This window comes from Rhipicephalus sanguineus, chromosome 9 (assembly GCF_013339695.2).
Source record: "Rhipicephalus sanguineus isolate Rsan-2018 chromosome 9, BIME_Rsan_1.4, whole genome shotgun sequence".
Classification (NCBI taxonomy): Eukaryota; Metazoa; Arthropoda; class Arachnida; order Ixodida; family Ixodidae; genus Rhipicephalus; species Rhipicephalus sanguineus.
This window is the reverse complement of record NC_051184.2, coordinates 152,710,414-152,733,422: the sequence shown is the minus strand read 5'-3', so window position 1 is coordinate 152,733,422 and position 23,009 is coordinate 152,710,414. Positions and strand designations below refer to the sequence as shown.

The window sequence follows — 23,009 nt, the reverse complement described above, 5'->3', positions numbered from 1 at the left end:
CCGACGTGCACACATGCTTGCATTCTCTGTTTATTTGGGTGGGCTTGCACCATCTCTAGGCATAGTTCTTTAATTACAAATTGCAGTTTTTGTTGTCTCCAAGTGAGGGAAGCAATTTTTCAAAGGGACTTGAAGAGATTTTTGCACGCAATTTGTAGCGCATGCTGCTGACCGGATGGCAACATTTTCTGTGAGGCCATTTCATGGATGGGACTTGCGGTATGTTAGCGGGTCCGATGATGGAGGACTTTATTTTAGCGCTACCCTTCACATACGAGAATGTGAATGGCAACAGCAAGGACTGTGCTGCGTGCAGTGATAGGAAGATGGCAGCAAGGAGATGGTCTTCTACTGCAAAACATGCACTGCAAGTTCTGGCCTCCACCATGGCAACTGCTTCGAGCATCAGCGGACTACCAGAATTGTAGTTACATAAGCCTTTGCTTAAGATCAGTGATATGATTTAGCAGATTACTGCTTTGGTTTTTTTGTAGGTCTGCCCACTTAGCTTTTCAAGCTTCCCCAGAGGTCAGCTGCGCGTTTGGCGTAGCGTCAAGTGTAGTGCACGATTTTAACAGGCGACAATAAAAGCGCGCTCCACCGCCGTTCGCTGCCACCTCGTGCGGGACCGCTTTCAAGAGTGCGGCATGGGCGCCAAGAAACTTCACGCGCGCTGACTACCTCGCCAAACGCACGCGTATGGTACGGCAAGCACAGCATCATAGAGAAGTGTTGCATGCAGGAAGCTAGGTATCGCCGCGTTGGCGCAACGAGTTATTCGCCTCACCCTTGCACGGTATAGGGCATAGTGGTACGAATACTCCCACGGCAAACGCGGTCGTAGATGACCACACGCAGCAGTGTCGACATGAAAATCAGAGCGACTGGAGGAACACGCTATGCACAACAAGAAACCTGAGAGTCAACCCCGCTACACATGCCACTCGATAGTTTTCGCTAGCGACAGCAGCCCCAGAACACACAGCCTAGCGTGTAGAACCAGCATGCTTGGGGCATGGCAGCACATTTTTGGGGAGGGTCACGCATATTTACAACAGCCCAGAGGAGATGATGGCAGCACCTCTATGCACATTCATTGAAAAGTTGCATAGAAACACAGTTAGGCACGTCTATGTGTTCTGCGAACGTCCCATTTTCTTGGTATCCCAGGCACTGCTTGGAAAATCATGTCAACTCTGCCTTTTTTCCCACTGAAGCTGATGCGGGCATCATAATTCTTGCTTTGAGGCTGTTTTGGAGCAACTTGGTGCAATTTTTGCAATTTTTATGCCTTTGGAGCAGCTTGGCACAGGAAAATGAAATTGTGTCAAAAATATGCGCAGTGTCAAAAATATGTGTCAAAAATAGGCACAATATGCGCAGACGTCTCACCCCTGCACACATTTCAACTTCAAATGCAGTGCCATTAGCACTTAACGGGACGTTAAAGCAAAGAGAAATTTATGTAAGAGTGAAAGGTCAATTAGAATGTCTAAAATGTCATATTATCAATAGCAGTGCTCTAGTAATCGAGAATTAAGGTAAATGTAGGACACTATATGTGCCACCAGCGGGGGCGTTTTGGAACGAGCCCGTGATGTCAAGAGTCCAGAGTACAAGTTATCACTAGTATTCAAGCTATTACTCATGATAAAAAAAAGAACATTCCGAGCATTGCAAGACGTGATAAAATGGTGCTTGCGAGTTTCTGTTCGATTCGTGGAAAATAGAACTTGACGTCGCAGTAGAGAACGGTGTGGGTTGTGCAAAAGTTCAGTTTTCGCAGGGCTGCGCTCTGCTTGCATGGTTGCATCTCAGTCGTAGTTTCGCTATCGCGTACTGCTGCGTGTGCCTTGCATCAGGCCCGTAGCCAGGAATTTTTTTTGGGGGGGCCCACTTGTTGAAAACCTTGACTATTTGAAAAAAACGCCTATATTCATCATTTACTTTCGATAAAACACCATGTGTCATCAAAATTTCGGGGGGGGGGGGTGCTGGGCCCCCCCACTGGCTACGGGCCTGCCTTGCATGCTCATTAAAGTTGCTCTAACGGAATTTTCGATGAAATGCAGTGTCTATGTGATGTTGTGTAATGTGCCCTTCAGAGCAGAAACCACAGCGTCGGTTGCCGGGCAGTAAAGGCAGGCAACATTGGGCAAGGCAAACGCTACGTCAGGAGGCCTTTTCTGGTGCGCGATTTGAAGTGCGCTAATGCTGTGTTGACCACTTAAACGTGATCTTCATTCAAAATAAGCATTTCCTTGGCACGAAACAAGCACTACAAGGTTTCTGGAACGCTATTTCGACAATCAACGTCGACTTTTGCCTTTAGTGTCCCTTTAACGGCACTTAATTATCACAGATGTGTGCGCTCATGATTTATAAACGCAGAGTGCATCGGCAGGCTGTGAAACACTGAAGCCCTGCAATAGGAATGCGATGCAGAGAAGTTGCTAAGGGTGTGAGTGTGTGCGTCTCTGTGAGCAAATACAAGCAGTGTGTGGTAAGCTCTTTCATTCACATAGCGCCTAGCTGAGAAGTACCGCAGATGTGGTGGTGTCCACAAGGCCGAAGAATAGAAAGAGTGCACTGCCTACCACACTGCACAGTGTTGACCAATCTACCTGGCAAATGAGAGCACAGCGATAAGCTGCACCTTCACTGGCACAAACCAGCCACCGTGCCAACTTCCGAGGAAGCAAGATCAAATAATGCTAGAATGTCGTCGTGTCGATAACATGTTCTCTGTGTGGCAGTCCACCAAGCAAACAGCACAACATTAGAGCAAATGGTATATCGTAAGCATCTAGCAACAGGCCCTTCCTTAATGCTTATTTTAGTCGCTGGGTTCCTAGATGAAAATAAGGCTTGATCATAAAATGGAGAGCCCACTTATAAGAGACCCCTCGTATAAGGGACACAGACTGGTTATGTCTCTTACGAAAGGGCTCAACTCTAGTAACACGAAATGAATCTTGGAAATGTGCAAACAGCTCACATTCACCACTGCACAGGAACAGCTGTGCGGAATGTATGATCAGCTTCCTTGAGTTCCACCCACTCCTGGCTGAACGCAACCATGTCATGCACTGACAGAGGTGTGACCAATATCATCCAAACAAGATTAAATCATTACGAGCCCGCCCAATTTCCCAGGTAGGTAAATGCAACATGCCAGTTTGCCTGGAATAGCAGTGCGTACCAAGAGAAAACTTTCAGTCATCAAAGTGGGCCACTAAAATCATCAACATAACAAATGCACAGCAGCTCACATCATCTTGTACAACCATCACCACCTAATGCCATCCCATCAAAAGTTGTCTTTTGCGGAACAACACTTGTATGCATGAAAGAGTATTACCTGACACAACACACAGTTTCACCGTTCTCCATTCTTTCGACACAGTTTCACCGTTCTCCATTCTTTCGGCACAATTTCACCACAACTCCAACCACCACAATTTCAACACAATTTCATCATTCTTTCGACAACCCAGTGGATTGTGGTCTGCATACGCCACCACAGCTGGCTGTTACGGCCACTTCATATTACATCAGACGCTGAACGTTTTTTTACAGTTACCTATACGAGAAAAAACTCAGGTATGCAAGGGAAAAACAGAGTACCTGCTGGTTGTTACTGAGCAGTAAGCAACCAGCTAATTGTGCTGAAACATGCTTTTGGAAGGCAATGAATTCTTATAAAAAAAAATTAAAGTGCCTCACAGAAATATTCTTTTAACTTCTCAGTATGGGTATAGCTAGATATCAAGAGCAGAATGTTTCCAATCCATGTTCCAAGATGCACACAGTGCAGCAATTTCAGTCCTTACTGATGCAGCATAAGCAGATCTCTCTCAGAAGTGTGCAACCCTTATCAAAGGCACATTTAATTAGCTTCATCATTAATTAAGGATGTACAAATGAACACTTCTTAGATTGAACTAGTGGTGCCAGGAAAGAATGAAATTGAATTTCGAGTACGTCTTTTAGTATTGAACAGGGCATTTTACAATTAATATACCATGGTGCTCACATCCTAGTATTCAAAATTTTATGGCTAGAAACACACATCAGGGCCAAATGAACGAGTTATTTACATGCACTAAAGTCTTCACTGACTGCGAATGATCATTCTATAGGCCAGTAAAGTATAGGCTGTTCTACTTAAACTCCTTATGTTTTATGCCAATACTATGCCCATGGGAGTGAAACATGGCATACTTTTTCACCAATTTTTTGTATATTTCGGTACAGTTCACACATTAAAAGACTGGAAAAATATTTGCCTTGATGAATAGCTAGTATTTCATTCAAAGACCAAGTCATATGAAATTTTTTTTAACATTCGCACACCCCTTCATTTAAACATACTGCAATCACAGTAGGAAGGATCCAAACATACTGCCCACTTCCAGAGAACCAATGGCAGCTCTCAATCTACTCAATGTCATCAGGGATGGCAACTAGTTCGGAGCACATTTAGATAAGGGTAAACTCCGATTTCACATAACAGAATATCCTAAGCGTCAATGGACTTCTTACTTTTCTGAACATCTTTGCCCAGAGGCTAAACGTACAAGGCATTGTTCATTTTAGACAACACAGATCTTAATTAAAAATCTATGACAGTCAGGCACCTGTTGTCTTCACACACGAACTCTACGGTGAGGCAGGAAAAACTGCACACCCAAAGTTACAGTGAATGAGTAATTAACAAAAACTATTTAATTAAATGTTATTATTAAATTGAGGGCAGTTGTTTACGTGGAAAGTTGCAGGACGTGACAATTAATGGCATGCCCCTTATTTTAGAAATCACTAAACTCTCCTGTTCTTTGAGACATTATTCGTTTAAATTGAAAGCCCCAATCGAGGTGATATCGAAAATGAGCGTGCCGTGTGCGCAGGAAATGTGGTGGCTGTTTTGTGCCAGACCCGAACTTCACATGACGAACTTTGAAAAGGGGCACGTTGCAGCAGAATCTGGTCAGGAAAAACCTCCAGTCGTCTCAGATACACAAGTGGACCGCTTATTTCTTGCGTTTGGTGTGTGGTGCTTACCTGTTTCTTTCGTAAACCCAAAAAAGAGCAAACAACTGTTTCATTTGTCTGCGAAAAGAAGCGAACAGTGGCTGCCCCCCTAGTTTTGCGCTGTAGAGTGATAGAAGAGGTGGAAATTGTGGTTTTCTTAGGTACAGTGTGAAAGAATCAGATAAGCACAAAACATCCCACGCAATAACATCAAATAGTAATCGAACGATAATTCATGGACTTAGCATTAGATCAATATCACAACTCGATCCCCTCATGAGGGCTGGTGAAAATAAATAGTGTATGAATAAGAGCAGTCATTATACCTGTGCACTTACACCACACACACAACCTGCTTTTCTTGTACACAGCACAAATGCTGATGCACACTTTTTAAAGGGATACTGAACAGAAATAGAAAGAAATGCCGAAAACATTGAAATTCCACTCAGAAGACGTAAGACGTGACTGTTCCAGCAAACAGAGTTCGATTCACATGTTTTTTAACAGATGGCTGTATTTTTAGAGGAATGTGATCGCGTGGCGGCTGCATGTCACAGAGCTGCACATTCACGGGCGTGATGTCAAGCATCCTCGCGACAGAAGCAGGGTGCACGCTTTCCTGTCCAGCTAATTCCCTTTCTCCTTCCACAAAAGCACTGAGATGTACTCCACCCGAAAGCACTGTTCGCTGCTAGTGTTGTTTGTACTGGTTCTAGGAACCGCAGCAGCAAGAAGGCAAGTTGGGCCAGTTGGTTGAGATTCATCTTGAACGTCGTTACACCACAACACTGGACATGGAAAAAAGGTTGCTCATTTTCCTCCCTTTTGTCCGTGTCTAGTGTAGCGCTGTACTAATGAAGTTCAAGATGGAGTGGAGCAGGTTGAGAGGCGCAGGTGACGGCCAGCATGGTTGGCGACTCCGTTTTCCGGCGAGGGGGGGGGGGGGGTTAAACGTCACCTCCTCTGGTTCACAGCTGTTTGTGAAAGACGCATTAAATTCATTATTTTCCACCAGCTTCTGCCCAAACACAAGGTTCTGTTAACCACTTTCAGCACCCAAGCTTTCAATTGGGCTGACAATCCTGGTGGCAAAAGTTCAGTTCTGTATCCCTTTAACGAAAGCATTTGGTGGAGCTGGCCATGCTACAAAGACCACCCATCAATACCCAGAAAACAATGAAAAAATCGACACAAAGACACAAGCACTAGCCTGAAGGCTGACTTGCTGGCAATGTCAACATAATGCAAAAAGCACACCCAACAGGGCAAGTACTATTACCTTCGAAATGCAGTTGCTGGAAATGGGCCCCTATTTCACAATACATTCCTTTTTTTGCACCTTTTGTCTTTGATGCCCTATCGCACTTCCAGTGAAATAAACCAACTTACACAAATCATGGTTTTCGTGTTACCTATAGAAAATTTTGCGGAACTGGATAAGTTTCCCGTGCTTCAAACGTCCTCTCTCCTTTCCTGAGATGTGGAATGGCAACTACTAATTTCACCAGCTAGTAGGGGCAACAGTCATCAGGAAAGCTGTCTGCAGGAGCTAGCCTCTTGCCTCCACTTCTCGATGAGCTGCCACCTTTGGGCAGGTAGCGTGTTGAAGTATTCCTGCTGCTTCGCGGAGTAGCGCTCCTCCACATCGATGATGTCGCGATAGCGTCCATCACGCCACGAGAAGTTGAACAGGCGCACGAGGTTTGTCCGCTGGTCGTCGGAACGAACAACATCCACCGGCTGCCTCCGTTGGAGATCGGGCACGACGATGTTGCGGAAGATGAAGACGGCTCGAAATGCGAACCACCCGCCGTATCGCGGGTGAATGCTGACACCGAGAAGCCTCTGAAATATGCAGGGGGCACACAATGTAGGCATCTAGCAACAAGAGACGGTCATTTTTATGTGCACTTCTTTGCTATGCCTAGACACTGAGTAAACAAATTAGGGCTATGAAAGGTCATTTTTCTAGAGAGGAGATTATACTATAATGAGGGTTAGGTGGCCTTGAGCAACTCCAGCTTTGTTAATGTGAAAACACGAACAAAATACAGAAAACAACTAGTATTACAGTGGCAATGTCCTTATTGATGACCATGCATAATTCGATATTATGGAACATTCTCTAACTCTTCCAACATTTAGGAAAAAATAAAAGCGGTACTTTCTCGGAAGTGTGAACAATTTTGGTCTCAAGTGCTCGTACTTTGCACAGTTTTATGGATTGTACGACTGTTTTTGTTGATTGATTTCTGCTTTACTACAATATCGGGCGCATTCCAAATCTGTGCATCTATGCATTTCATTTATTGCGCTCACACTAATTCGGGTTACTGCCGTTTATTATGCTGTATTAACTTAGCTCATGTGTAACTGTGCCATTTGTGCATATGTACAGGGGTGGTCAAAAGTTCCCAGGCCGCAACGCCCGGCCGCGGAGCAGCAGCTCGCTGTTATCGGGGCGCTGCCATCACAATCACGCCTTGGCACACGCTGGCGTCGAGCGTGTTGACGGAGGTGGAGTGCATCCCTCTCCTTTTCTTGCTTCCCTTGATGAGAACGCGACGTATAAACTTGGTGCGTCATGTTCCCTCACTGTCCGTTCTTCGATGTTTTACTACTGTGCAGCGTGTAGCGAGGCGGCAATCTTCCGGAAAACTGATGCATTATGATTGCGGCCACATTTAGCTAGACACCATACACATTACCGTGGTTTTTGGCTTCCTGGACAACAATAGTATCATGTGTTTAACTTTCCACTGGCACTGCGGTGGCTCTCTCAGCCGTCTGCACAGGCCAATTCGCTGCATGCGAACATGGTCGAAGCCTTATCAAGGAGAGCAACAAAGACAGAGGGATACATCCCCCCCCTCCCCCGCCCTCACACACATGCTTGACGCTAGCATGCGCCAAGGTGTGATTACGATGGCAGCGCCCCAATAGCAGCGAGCTGCTGCTCTGCAGCTGGGCGTTGCGGCCTGGGAACTTGTGACCACCCCTGTACATAGGATGTGTATATATATTTGTTTTTCTACAGTTCTCTTCTGTACTTGTGCTGCCAAGAGCCTAGTCAGGCGTGTATAGGCACACCTTTAGCTCCTGATGAAATATCCTTGGAGCAGGAGGTGTCGCTGGAGCCAACGTTTCAACAAGCGGACCTGTCTTCTTCAAAGTGTAACTGGCCACCTTAGCACGTGTATGTGCATGTTTTGTACCCTCTCCTCCAGCGCAAACAACAGAGGAGGAACCTGTTAACGGAATTAAGCGGAACTGCTGCTTAGATACTGCTGCCTCTAATATGACTTCTTTTATACTTAAATTCTGCACTCATGCTCATCTCTCAGTAAACGGATGTCCTGTCTAAGCAGAAAAGATTTTCCTGGTCCCTTCAGGTTCCATTTAACGAGTCTACTGATTATTAAGGTAGCAAGCATAATGCAACGCAAAGTACAAAGCCCACTATTTCACAAGGCATATCCACTCGGGACAAATTTCTAATCTAGCATCAGTTTTAAGAAAATACATTATACAGTTGTTCCAGTTACTTATTTACAAAGACTCTTCTTTAGGTATTCAGGCTCAATGTAAACACAAGAACACATTACATGGAAAGTTTTGTTAATGCATATCTCGAAACTGGCACATCACCTGAATTCATCACAAGTGGTTCATACTTTGCAAAAACACCAGCAACAATTCATACACTAACTTTTGTTTGTTTGTTTGTCTCAGAGATTTAACATTCCAAAGCAACTCGAGCTATACGGCAGGGTGGTTCTGTAAAGTGCACTCACATCTCGCAGCACACAGGCCTCTAGCATTTCACCTCCATCAAAAAGCAACCACCGTGGCCAAGATCAAATCCAGATCATTTGGTTCAGCAGCAAAGCATCGTAACCACTTGGCCAACACAGCGGAATGTATTGCCACACATGCCGTAAAGTAATAAGTACGTACGCAAAAGTTACCAATGCTTTATTCATTAGTCAAATATTCGTCTTGCCTTCTGATGAAAATAATATGCACTCCTAAGAGCAATCTGGCTCGAGAAGTAGAATGGTGCTACATGACGGTGGCAATGTTTTAAAATTGTGTCAATGTTTAAAAAGATCGCCAGGCCTGCGTGCGACACGCAGCACAGTCACAGCCAAAGCTCGAAGAGTGGCCTTTCTAGAGCCCGTTGCAAACACTCTTGGGGTATCAAATACAAGTACACATGCAAGGTATCCACTACGCCATAAATGATATTTTTTAATGTTTTCGTCATTCTGCGAAGAAGTCAAGTACCATAAGGCATTATGTGCCCTTTGTGGATGCTGTGGCTGATGACGAAGAACTATGGCTGAGTACTTCGTAATGGGTGGAGAACTTTAAACCACACACTTGTGCAATTTGCATAGTGTGACGCCTGATTGTTGTTTTACTCTTCTACCACGCTATATTGCATCTGTAAACATGATTCCTTGCCTGACATGATGCCCGTATAGGGTCTTTTTGGGAATGAGTTCCAAGCACTGCCATGGCTCTGCGGTAGAACATTCGATTGCCACGCAGAGGGCCTGGGTTCAGATCCTGCTTGATCCCGGATATTTTTTTTTGCATTATGTGCAATAACGATTGCGGGCACCATGGCGGCGGACAACTATGCCACCAAAATCAGCTGTTGTTGTGGTCCGATAGCAGCTTTCACTGTAAAAGCGTCTGTACATAACGAAGGTGCGGCTCACCTTTTTCGGTGGGAGCTCCTCGTCAAACTGCATGCCCCTGCAGCTGTAATAGTGCACGGCACCGGCCACATGACCAGCAGTCTGCATGATGACCTTTGGTCGCCGGTTGGGATGCAGTTCAAAATCTTGAATCACCTCCAGCACATCATTAGGAAAAGCCTGCGGTAAAAACCAAACGGTTTTCTAGGGTTGAAGCTTGGGCTAGTTGGTTCATGTTGTAACAGGGAAAAAAACAGTGCAAACTAATGTTTCCAGAAACAAAAGTTATAGCAAAAAACAAATATCATAGAACTACACAATAACTGAAGCTGTAGAAAAGAACATATTAAGAATAACTGTGCGAGCATGCTATCTTTGACCTTGTCACAAAAAGAAATAGATTTTTTTAACTGTAGCTGATACGTGCAGCCCGTGCTTGTGGCGCTCAACGGTGATAAACGTTGACGAGAGATAGAGGCATCAATAATGTTAAGTTTCTTAATTTTTTGTTCCATTTCTTTACTGTCATGGTCTATAGTATGTGCCCACATGTCAAAAAATAAAATCAGTTGCAAGTCAGCAGTGTTGTCGTCTCTTCTTCGTCTTGTGTCCTGTAAGAATTTTGTACCGTTTTTTCCCTGTTACACAAACCAAATAGCCTGGACACATACAACTGCACAGCACAGACATTACGCGGGAACAAAGCAAAAAAAAATCCGTCAGCTCAGAGCTTCACAAAGGCGCCAGCAACCACAAGGTTCATCTCGGATGTGCAAGAATAACGCACCTCAATTCTCTGTATGCAACACAATCAATAGATTTACTCTGAAACTGACCAGTAAAATGACACCAATGTTTGAACAGAGAGAGCCTATGTGAAACATTAAACAAGGCAAGCACTTTTGAATGGGTCATGAACCACTTCTCCACGTAATCACTGAATGACCTCAGTATCAGAGTTTATTGCTTCAAGAATTGATTGTCGCAAAACATTTCACGAATCGGTCAAGAACGAGTGCAGTTACATGGATATGTAACACGCTTCCAGCGCTTTCGCTCTTCTCTCGTCCCGACGAGTGTGCTGGAAGCTACACAGGGTGAGATGGCACGGGGGAAAAAGGTCACGTCAGCGCATGTGATGAGCGCACGTGATGAAACGCAATCACTGTCTCCCATTGTGATTCCTCTGCGCAAGTGTGGCTCACTGTGTAATGCTAGCGGACTATGGAGCTCAACGACGGCACGTGGCGGCACCCCGTGGCAAGAAGTGCATGCGATCAAGATAGTGAGCACAGGCCTCTGAATGAAAAGAGGGTGCCTGAGAAAATGGCAACTTGGCACTCTGCATCTAAACTCTCCTTGCCGTGCACCACTGCAAGATTTGGCTGAGCTGTGCATAGCAGTCTGCTATCTGCAGCATGTGTGTTCACATCAAGCCCAAGAGGTGGTTCATTACCCATTTAAAAAGTAATGTGAACAGAATAAGCGAACAATTGTATTTAAATGAATTTTTCTACAAAAAATTGCCGGACCATAGAGTGACTGTCGAAAAAGTGGTACCACCACAGTGCACGCACATCACTATTTGTCGTTTTCCCAATTTTCCAATTTCACCCAATTTTCTTTGCAACTAAATTACTTCACTTTGTTTGCAGGAACTGCCCCGAAAAATTTGCAGCCAATATGAGCTGCATTCCTGGGCCTGTTCTTATTCGTTGCATCTATCGGGATTTTTTTGCTTATGGCCAACGCTGCCGACACCAACACCAGATTTTCTGTGACACAGGCTCCTCAATGCTATAGCGCTGAACAGTGCAGCACATTTTACGTAGCATACACAGAGAAAAACAAACATAAGTGTATTATAGTATTTGTAAATCATGCAACCAACAACTTTTATACATTAACTGCATATAGGCATGAGTAAGTTAATGTTAATAGTACATAATGCAATGAAACATCATTAATATCAAAAAGTTGTTCATTAATAATGATGTTCATTAATGTAGGTAGCAAGGACTGTAGCTTCTGTTTTCCATAATTAGCGCTACACTTTTTTACTTGCATATCTCCAGGTTCACGTACATTATATTTTGTCTTGTTGGCTCTTAGTCCACCTAGTGTTTCCAGCACATTATTATTATTATTATTATTATTATTATTATTATTATTATTATTATTATTATTATTATTAACTATCGAAAGCTTTTATTTCCAGCACAAATTTTATATGTGTACACAGTGCTACATATCCATGTGCAACAGGCAAGTCCCAGTATACAAATTTCCCACTTAAGGTGGCGGTCTCACTCCGGCGGCACGAATACGTCGGTTTTGTCACTTTTCCAGCTGACGCGGCGGCTGTTCTCCGTGTTTCATATAGTTGACTTATATATCATTGAAAAGCTTGATCTTTGTACATTTCAAATATATTTATTAAAAACAAGTCAACCATTAGTATTTGGGGATGGATAGCCAAGAATAAGCGCAAGTTACACGGTTTTGGCTGACTGTGCCTCAGCAGTGACCATTTTTTGAAAAATCTGCAACAGTTACAGCACTGTTCTTTGCACAGCACATTCAAGACATATTTACCTATTTTCTCAACGTAGCAAATTGATGCTGGACTTCTACTTTTTTGCTGCTGAGCTTTTGAAAACAGCCAAATTTAGTAACTTCCGCAGCAGATTGTCCAGTAACTATTCGCTAGAGAAAGTTCATTTTCGGGGCGTATGTAGAGGATAAGATTTTCCGTCTGAATGCTCAATTTCATCGATGTGCACGTGCTACTTTTTAAATTATATTCATCTAAAGTGGGCATTATTCTCAATATAGGGACCTACCGTGGCCCATATTGGTGGAAAGCTACTGAAGTTCCATGGCCGAATTTGCACGTAAGGAAACTAGGGTCCCCGATCTACCTCCTCGACGTAGCGTTTTTCAATAAAGTAAGCAGAAATGCGATACGAAGCTCGTAAACTCTCGTAATTTTTCATGCTGAAAACGTCAACAAAAGCGGAGTAATCTTCAAACTGCGCTGAAATCTCAACATGCAGAGCTTAAAATATAACAGTTACGGTCTCTTTATATAATTATACACACTAATCACTCACAAATGCTGCAGGAACACTGAGAAATCTGCATTATTCCTATCACTACAACGAAAATCTTCCTCTAGCGCCACCTAGACAGACAACACGAAAGCGCTGAATTGGAAAGCTCCCCGTCTCCCCGACTGTGGCGTTCGAAAGCATTTTACCTCAAGGGAGAATGTCTTTTCTAACTTCAAACCATGCCCCAGCATCTGTAAGTCTTCTCTTTTTGTCTGCCCTCCGGAAGGCTGCGTGGGGGAGCGTGAAAGCTGGTGTGAACTGTGAAGTCCTCTGAGGGTATGGGGTGAGGGTCGTCAAGTGAAAAGAAAAGCCGTACCCTTGGAACGTCCCCCTCGTGTGTGTGCGTATGTTTGTGGCCCCACTGAGGCGACCACGAAAAAACGAGGGGTGTGCAACGACGGACAAAAGAAAGCAGAAAAGCGGACAGTGCGCGTGCGATGCGAGGGAACTGAGTAGATCTGCGTGGGCGAAGTATGTTTTGAATAGCACCTCAGTTTTCCTTTTTTTCCCCCTTTTTTTAACAAAAAATGTAGTTTTTGAGAAGTGTGGTTTGCTGGGCTTGTTCGTATGAATCCGCAGCAATAAACATCATAAATGCGAGATGAGGCACACATATATAGGAATGACACGACAACTGTTTTGTACTTGCTGTGTGTTCCTTTCTGCCATTGCTAACAAACTAAACACCGCACAGTTAAACTAACTAAATTAACAATAGATGTATACCTCCACTTCTACAAAATGTAGGTCACTCGAATTTCTTTTGTACCGGCTACCTTTCCTTTATGCGTCGCAGCATTTACCCCGGGCAAAAGTACACTCACAGAATAGATCGAGTAAAAAAGGACTCTTTTTGTCCCACAACAATAATCGTCATTTAATGTGCCTGCCTTTCCTTGCATTATCGCTGCGCGCCCGGCACTTTCTAGTCACGAACGGCGCGTGCGTTATCAGCGTGACAGCATTCCTGATAGAAAAGTGGCCAGCGCCGAGTTTTCAAGAAAGGAAACGCAAGCAAGCCAGATGACGATTATTCTTGCGGGACAAACAGACGCCCTTTTTACTCGATCTATCCTGTGAGTGTACGGCACGGTAGGAGTGCGTGTCGCGAAAGTAACCCATCACGTTCAACTGCGCTTGCTGTGCTCTGTACTTCCTAGATTAGGCTACAAGCGGAAACTTGGCAGGATACGCTCGCTCCGATTCGCCGTGTATCATATACTTTGGCAAGTTATGCATCGGACTGTTTCGCTTCAGGACGTGGGTCCGATTTCCGCCTATGCCCCGCCACGGTGGTCTAGTGGTTATGGCACTCGACTGCTGACCCGAAGGTCGCGGGATCGAATCCCGGCCGCGGCGGCTGCATTTTCGATGGAGGCGAAAATGTTTGAGGCCCGTGTACTTAGATTTAGGTGCACGTTAAAGAACCCCAGGTGGTCAAACATGGTGCTGTCTATAAAGTAATGGAAAAGGAAATGGGGTTGCTTTATAGACAGCACCATGCTTGACGTCTGCATCCCAGGTCAGTGGGCATGGGCTGAAGATTGCCTTTGCGAGTGCTTCATGCCGCTTGAGTTACGTCGGCGGAAAGCTGGTGGAGATACAAAATTTCAAAAAAATATTTCTCAAGTTAAAAAAATCATACCCTTTTGTAACTTTATCTATGTTCAGCTAATACATAGAGCTTTCAAATTAAGTATCGTGCATATTTTTAGTCCGACCACCAAGGCAAGTTTTATGACGATGAATACAGAGCTTTTCTAAAAAAAAAGTGGAATTCGCAATTTTTTTTCAGACGATTTGCTACACCTTCAACGACTAAATTATTTTTCTTTTCTAGTATGTCGAACAGGCTTCCAGTATATAATTAATTTCTACCCTTTGAGTTTGCCTTGTTCCTGGAAAAAAATATCAAACTTTGCAACTTTATTCAATTTTGCTCGTGCGAAAAGCCCTCGAAGAATCGATATGCATAAATAAGTCATTATTTTTACAGTTACATCACTTCATTAGCTTGCCGGAAATACCATTTTATCGAGTGCATGCCGTAAACGTCATTTGAAAAAAAAAATTGTTGTTTGATGCCCTTTAGCTCAGTCTCCGCAAAACTACAGACTCTCACAAACAGGCCGGAAAATTTTTGGCAACAGAAATAAACGAGCAGAACGAGTTTCGAACTTCAAGAAAAGCGTGGAAATTTTTTCAGCCATATTTGTGATGGTCGGAAAAAACGCTGGGTGATTTGGCATGGAATGACCCATACATATATATATATATATATATATATATATATATATATATATATATTTATTACGTTTTATTCGTTTTAGTCTTATCTTCTTCCTTTTCATTTTTCAAACGGGATAGGCTCACCCACACTAGATTTTTCAACCATAGGCGCCTCAGAGAGCCGCACTAACAGGGCAGGATTCCTGCACCCACGCCGCCACATTGACATAGACATGAGGGTTGAACTGTAGTTCTCAAACGGCCCCGCGCGCATGCACAATCTTTGCCCCCCCCCCCCCGCCACACACACACGCAACGGGTAAGCGACAAAAGAACACCGACCCTTTTTCCCCCCTCTGGAAGTAACCGCAAAAGGCGCGGGGACCGGGGCTTGCTTTGCCATGGATGCACCCCTCGCAGCGAGTAATTGCTGCCGTCCAAGCAAAGGAACAATGCCCCCCGCGACCTTCAAAGGCGCGTCGCGGAAGCCGCACTATGCGCTTTGTTTCCTTTCTGCCATTTCTATTTTTTTATTTTATTTATTTACTGTTATTTATTTATTTTTTTCCCGCCCGTATCTTCGGCACCTGCCCCACTCCGCCGAAACGGCGCTTTTTTCCCCGTTTTCTTGTTTGCTTGCTCTAGCGAATGAGCCGAGAGGAACTGTTTGCCGCACTATACGTCACCACTGTCAACTTGACTTATTTATTACTTTCTTCCTTTCCTTCCTTCAACTAAGAGTGACCACGACGATTTGGGATGTTCGCACAGCGCCGTATTTGCTCATAAGCCCTCATTGCTCATACACCGAAACAACGCAGGGTTTCTAGGTTCGGTGAAATATTCTCAGAAAAGTCAGACACGCGTGCTAAGCAATTTTATTTACGTGCCGCTCGGGGTCCGAGCTTTATCTAATGAAGCTTAGACCTCCAGCGAAACGTAAAATAAAATTGCTTATATATATATATATATATATATATATATATATATATATATATATATATATATACGAGAACAGGACTTCCGTGAGCATTTGCAAATCATACATAAAGTGTGAATAGAAGCCCTCATGTCACCATAATTATTTGGACAATAATTACTGCATAATTATAGCATTCTCTCTGCAAAATATTGCTGTCAATTCTATCTCGAGAGAAATAAAATCTTCAGTACATAGTGTCAGGGTGTGTAACGGCATATAGAGTGGTAGACGTAAGTGGCCGTTTACTTGAGGAAGTACATAGAAATGGAACAAAGGAAAAGGAGAGTTTATTATGATGACCGCTGTCTAGCTCAAGCAGATGACTGCGTAGTGACAATCAGTAAATGAGGTAGGAGTAAACGACAGCGACAGATGGGATTATTTACATATGTACACTGTACACGGAAGGATGTGATGTCTCATGGTTCGCTTGTGATGTGGCCTCCGCGATAGAGCTTGTCACCCAACCCCGCATTCCGGCACTGTATGTCACGGAGAGCAGCTGGCCTGGCAGCCTACGTGAGCGGTTTGCAGCGCAATTGTTCCTCCCGTGGAAAGAGCCGCACCGCTGGGGAAAGGGACAAGTGAGCTAGGGTCATCACAGAAGGAGCGATAGAAAGAGGCGTTGTTGAAGGGGAGAAAAAAAAAAGCAGCCCTTGCGGCAGCCAGCGTGGCTCAGCGCGTAAATAGTTATACTACCAAGAGAGAGAGGCACCTCTTTTCTGGACTGTTGCATGGGAGTACGAAGGTTCTCTGGGCCGTGCATTTTTTTTTTGGGGGGGGGGGGGGGAGCGGGGGGGAAGGAGGGGGGGGGGCGTCAAGCACATCTGAAACTTTTCAAAGGAGCAGCGGCGCCCCTGAAAAGAGTGGATTAGTTGCAGCAGGGAGAGGCTCTTCGCTGTCGCGACGGCCAGAGAGCGCATTTTCCTCTCTTTTTTCCAAACGTGACTTGGTGGCGTCTTCTGGTGGTTCAGAATGAAACTACACTGCAGTGGTACCCCCGCCTTAATTTGAACGACAACTTACAGACGCAGTCTTTTAGCATGGCGTTTTGTTTTGTTACCTTGTTGTTGTTGTTGTACGGATCTAACTGTGTAGAATTTATAATGCTCAGTTGAATGTATATGTAACCACTCCTGCTTGGGCCGCTAAATGGGCCTGCAGTATCCTATAAATAAAATAAATAAATAAATAAAGTCTCTCGTCTCTACGTCACCAGACGACTGCAGCAGTCAAGCACTGCTTTGAGCCTCATGCAGCTCGAATAAAAAGAAAGCAACCACTCATCGTTAAATCAGTTGCACGAAACTTCGAGACAAAGACCGGCCACCGCTTCATAAAGGCAGCAGCAGCTGTGCCTCCAGTTTATACCTGGCTTCATACAAAACAGCCAATGTTGCCAAAAGTCGCAAAAGTTGCCTCCACACACCATGCGGTCCTTTTTTTTTTTTATCTGCAGTGCTGTCTACAGAATAGCTACTCCCCATATTATAACCGCTACTATGGATGGGAGGCTGGGTCAAATGATTTGTGAGCCATAAACTACGTCTCAAGCGCGGTAATTCAGGCTAGTTGATTGTTCATGATCGTCAAGACAGTGCTCGTATGTCTTCTAGTGTTTACGCGCTGTTTTGACGATCTTAAACAATCAAAGACGCGCAGTGAGTGCTCTTCGGGATTTTTTATACAACACAAATTTAATTAACTGTTTATAATTGTCATTATTGTTTCCCATCATAGTACTGTGTTATTAATGAACATACTTCATAGTCATGTCATATATAAGTGTGTATGGACTCTATCCGCGGTAATCTATGAGACCACCCTCTATGTATTGGACTCTGCCCTTAGACTCTGCTAATTCTTTATATGCCACATATTGCATTTAAGTACACAGTGCTTCTGATTATTTTTCTCATTTGTTATTATTTTATTCGTTCTAGTTTTCCTTGTTTTGGTGCATTTCTTCACTACTGTCACGTTGATGGTATAGCCGGCTCTAATGTAGCCTACCTTCTTATGTCTTCTCTTTATTTTTCATATTGGAATAAAAAGTAAAAATAAACCACGTCTCAGTCACAAGTGTAAACAACGTGTTACAACCACTGGTCACAAAAGTTTGTCATTCTACTTGTATGGTCGTACAGGTCAGTAATGCCTTCCCTACAGTCAGGTACAACTTTACAAGGTATTTCCAGCTCTCAGGCAGACGCATACAAGCCTGCACAAATAGGTGCACACTCTGGACTGACACTACAATCTGGACCTGGAAAAGGAAAACGGGGCCAAAAACACAAGCGGCACTATTTCTTTAGTTGCGGAGGCTGCTGCGCGTTGGTCATCAGGGCGGGGCCTCTCCCACCTTCTCGAACCGACTGTAGGACAAGCACACAATATCTTGTAACATAAAAGCACTGCCTTAAGCTACACCAAATTGTTTGTTCTGCACGTATGTCTCCTTCTAATATGCAAGGCACTACGTATTACTTAGTCCCAAACATGAGAATACACAGCAGTGCCGGGTAGGTGCTTTGGTCGGTTTAAACGAAAGGTGTCAGAAAGCATGCCTCTTCAGGTGTGAACAATGAAAGACTGTCTGTAAGTGTGTCAAACTAAAACGGCATTTTTCCAAAGCACTCGATGTTTTATTTCAAGAGAAATGGGTAATACGCCATATCGTGCAATTTCCAGAAATTAACCATTATTAGAGAGTAATTAAATATGCATTTCTTCTGTAGTCAGTCATGTTCCATTTTAGGATAAAAATAATCAAATCTCAAGCTCAACATGCATGTTCAATATGTTTTTGGCTGTGTTTAATTTGAGCAAACCAAAACTGTGCGTCAAACATTGCAGTGCCTTCCCATTTTTTATCATGTCAGTGCAATTATTTTCACAATGACAAATGATGGCATGTTGATATTTTGCACACATACTCAACATTTACGTGGCAGTATACAGAACTAAAATTCAGACTGTAGAACTAATCATTTTCACTTGATGGTAAGAAAAAATACAAAAATTTGTCTAACATCATGTACTGCGAGAACATCGTTAAAAATTTTCTTTCTTGGTGTAATAAAACAATTTTAGTTCAGTTAATAAAACACAAGGCACTGAACAGAATTATATAAACATTCGGCCACTATCTCTATTAGTTGCTGAAAAAAAAGTCCACCACGATATGCCCTTAAATACGTGAAATGTATAGGCACCCTGTGCTTCTCCGCTGAAGAGAGAGTCTCTAGCGGCTTAGGTGATTGCAGCTTTGGCTACATAGACTGGTGGCAGTCTTCGCTCCAGCTTGCTTGCTTGCTTGTTTTTTTTTTGGCTCACTTTTGGTGAACAAATGTTTTTGGCTCATCGTTTAATGGTCTCACGTCATAGCAGCATGCCTTGTTGTGCTATGGGCCGCCACAATATTTACAGTAATTCACCTGGAACGAAGTTTTACCACTTCTCGAAAGCTCGCTCAGAGAAGAGACGTCAACGTTGGATTCAGCTCGTTCATTGCAACAAGAATTCTTCATTGTGTTCCACTGAGGGTGTCATGGCATGGTCAGCTGGGAAGGTATTGGAGCACTTTCGATGCAATTGTTAATGACCGCAAGGCCTCCAATTCATAGTGTGTTGACTCATTGTTCAACAACTGTGGGAATATTTTCTATTATCGTCCTTATTTTTGGTGCGCAACCTTGGTAGGCAGTCCAGAGGCCACAAGAAGAACACTAGAATCTGCGGCAGGCATTTCGTGGACGATACTAGGACCATTCAAGGGGACTGCCTGCTTGCTGAAGCACTTCTTTCTTTTATTTTCATTTCCTTTACAAGAGGGCTCGAACAGCTGGCTTATGCCTCTTTTCCAGTCACTGTGTTGGTGGCTTAGACACTTCAGCGGATCTTTGAAGTCCACTAAACATGCACCGCTTACATTTCCAGCTGGCTTAGTGATGCTCTTACAGTAGGGAGATGCTACGATGGACAGACTACAAATGACACAGTTTAACAGAATAAGTGCCTGTGTCCTTCTTAGTCTGTCTTTAGATAATTGATTGGGTTTAATGTGTAGTCTGTCCTTTGTAGCATGTCCCTGCTGTAAGGGCATCACCAAGCCAGCATGAAACAATTAGCCCCTTTCGTCGCATTACTTACATTTCCAGCTTAATGCACAAAGCTACATCTAATGTGTGCAATGTAGCTACAGAATAGAAGTAAGCCTCGTCTTTTTTTTTTTCAGCCAGGCTATATTTAAGCTATTCAGGTATTCTTTCCTTACATTTGGCATACCTATGGTCTCGGATGACTTGCTTACGACTGGTAAAGGCCGCCACGTTTGCTCTTGCCGGCTATGTCTGCTCTGCATTGGTGAGTCGCGTTAAGGACACAATTGTTTCCAGAGAGCTTCCATACAGAAAAGCTGGATAAAGTGTAGGAAGTCCAAGGAATAAAAACCCTTATTTACTAGTAACTTTGACATTTTTGCAACAGGACTTTGATCCGCAGTTGGTGGCCACACCAGCCTCAGTAATGTTGTATCCACGAGTTAATTGTTTTAACATTGCAACATGGCATGTTTTTTTGAAGTAGCCTGCCTTTACTATGTTCATCAAGCAGTGAATGGTGTCCATTTAAGGCTTTTACATTCTGAAACCCAGCGAGCAGTTACAGCAGAACGCGTGTAGACAGTGTGCGCTCACGCGCATCGTACGAACCTCGCAGGAGGGGAATGCTATCAGCCCAGTGACGCGGAAGCGGCATTGAACCCCACTGCGCTGGTGGCACTGTCCAAACACACTGTGCCACAGGGCTTACCCTGTTCCCTTAGAGAACGTCTGACACCGAAATTGCGAACTTGAGATGTTTTGTGACACATGTGGTGGTTCCTCTAGAAATTTGTTTCATCTCTTTGTTGTGAAAGGAAGTTTTGTCAAGTAAACAAAGGCAAAGCATTTTTTTTGTGTGTGATGAGCAAGTTGACAATACCTAGATTTGGCTACAGAAGAAATACTGGCTGAATGTGAATAATCATAAACTATGACCAGGTTTTCCCAAACAGATGAGCATACTCTAGCAGAAAAGTGTTCTGCAGAGAAGCAATTTTAAGCGAGTACAGCACGTCCTAATTCGCATGTCGCACTATGCAATGCTGTTCACATCGCTGGATTTGCTGCAAGCTGCCCAAACCTGGTTACACGTAGAGCAGTCGGACACTCAGCAACCCTGATCTCGCGGCACTCTTCAGAATGAAACTGTTCAAATTCGCGCTGCTCTATGGAAATACATGCAGACTGCCAAATATGTGAGGTCATGCTTGTGTGAAATTGAAGTGCGAATGAAAACGAGCTAACCTGCTTGACTGTGGCGAAGCAGGCCGTCATGCACTGGTCGTACGGGTCCTTGAGCGAAGAGTTGCGATTGTCCAGGATGAAAGGCAAGAAGGCCCTCTCGAACGTCGACGGTGTGCTGATGGCCACGAAACACAGCGTGTCCGGCTGGTGCGGGAACTTGAAGGCATCCGGCACGCACTCGTTGTACCACGAGATCTGAAAGGCACCGCGGCGACAGCTCTAATCTGGTCGAGGCATAAACAGAGCCGCTATCGGCACTCGTCAAAACACGACGTGGCCTTGAACCGCTTTGCGTACTGCAGACGCGCGACTTCCTCGAAGAGATCGAGCGTTCGCTCCAGGCTAAACGCACGTCTTTAAATGCGCCAGTTACGCTCTCGCACTGCGTGTGAGCTTCGCGTGGTCGATGTCAATCAATGTCGCCTTACCTTGAAAGGATACGTTTCGATGCCCACGGGTGACAGCAGCTGCTCTAGCACGGCAGCTACGTGCTCTACCCGCATCGCCACACGAGCTCGCCGGTGCTCCGTTACGATGAGACGGTGCTCCGCGGCGTGTTTGCGAGGAAGCCGGTCAATGGCGAGATGCGCTTCAATAAACCGCCGCGCCACACGCCAGTCCACATGCGCATACGAGAACGACACGCGTACGTGCTGCGGAGCTGCGGATATGCCGGGTGCGGCCTCCGAGATCGGGCATTGCCATCTTGGAGGCAACACCGAGTCACCCTAACCGGGTAGTACAAGAAAGCTTAAAAATAAATCCGATAGATGGCCACGCTCTCGACGCTACTACATATACAGTGGACACACTGTAGACGAGCTTCGAAAAATGAAGCCCAAACAGGGTCAATACGCTTGTGGCGCTGCGATCGGTAGTCTTGCAAAGAGCGGTTATTGTCGACGCAAACAAAGAGATATTGGAGATATGGCGAATTAGTCGAGAGAAGGGTTTCGAGGTAGTGGATATAAACAGGGAGGTGCACAGGTGGGGTGGTTTCCAAAGAGACAATTAATTTCGATAAGAGGCTTGGTCATGAGGTGGGCTGGCGACTGGCAGGATGCGCAGCAGCTTTTCTGGGGGGAACGCGGGCCCTTCGGAGTCCGGGGTAGCTAGTAACAGGGAAGACAACCAGGAGTATTGACAGGTAGTATTGCAAAAAAACCCCAGAAAAAGGGAGAAGGCGCGTGTTGCAATTAGTTACATAAACATGCAGGGTGGCAGAAAAAAAGCCAAATGGTTAGAGATTGAGGAGCATATTAAATGAAGAACAGATAGGCGTTTATGTTCTTACAGAAACACACCTTAGAGACTTGGAAGAGCCACCACATATTGACAGTTATGCTTGGGAAGGGTGCAGCAGGATCATATCAGAAATAAAAGTAGGAATGCTAATTCACCGCGGAGCCAAATGGGTCAGAGTGAATTCAGACTTGTTCAGAGCGCCTCTGGGTTTTGGTAGGGATGGGCGAATATTCGGGTGTTTCGAATATTCGAACGAATGTTACAGTATTCGAATTCGCTTCGATACGAATTTAGATTATTCGAAATTTCGAAGTATTCGAAATGAACGAATATATACATTTGATCGCAC

At 44.4% G+C, this 23,009-nt stretch overlaps 1 protein-coding gene across 1 annotated transcript; it reads right to left on the bottom strand.

Annotated features, from left to right (window-relative positions):
- Positions 1-1,362: 1,362 nt before the first annotated feature.
- LOC119404023 (cyanocobalamin reductase / alkylcobalamin dealkylase) lies at positions 1,363-22,005 on the bottom strand. Its single transcript, XM_037670649.2, has 4 exons — positions 21,844-22,005; positions 21,416-21,610; positions 9,765-9,923; positions 1,363-6,882 (listed from the first exon to the last, which is right to left on the bottom strand). Exons 1-4 carry the CDS (start codon positions 21,916-21,918, stop codon positions 6,565-6,567), a joined length of 747 nt encoding a protein of 248 aa, XP_037526577.1. The 5' UTR covers positions 21,919-22,005; the 3' UTR covers positions 1,363-6,564.
- Positions 22,006-23,009: the final 1,004 nt, after the last annotated feature.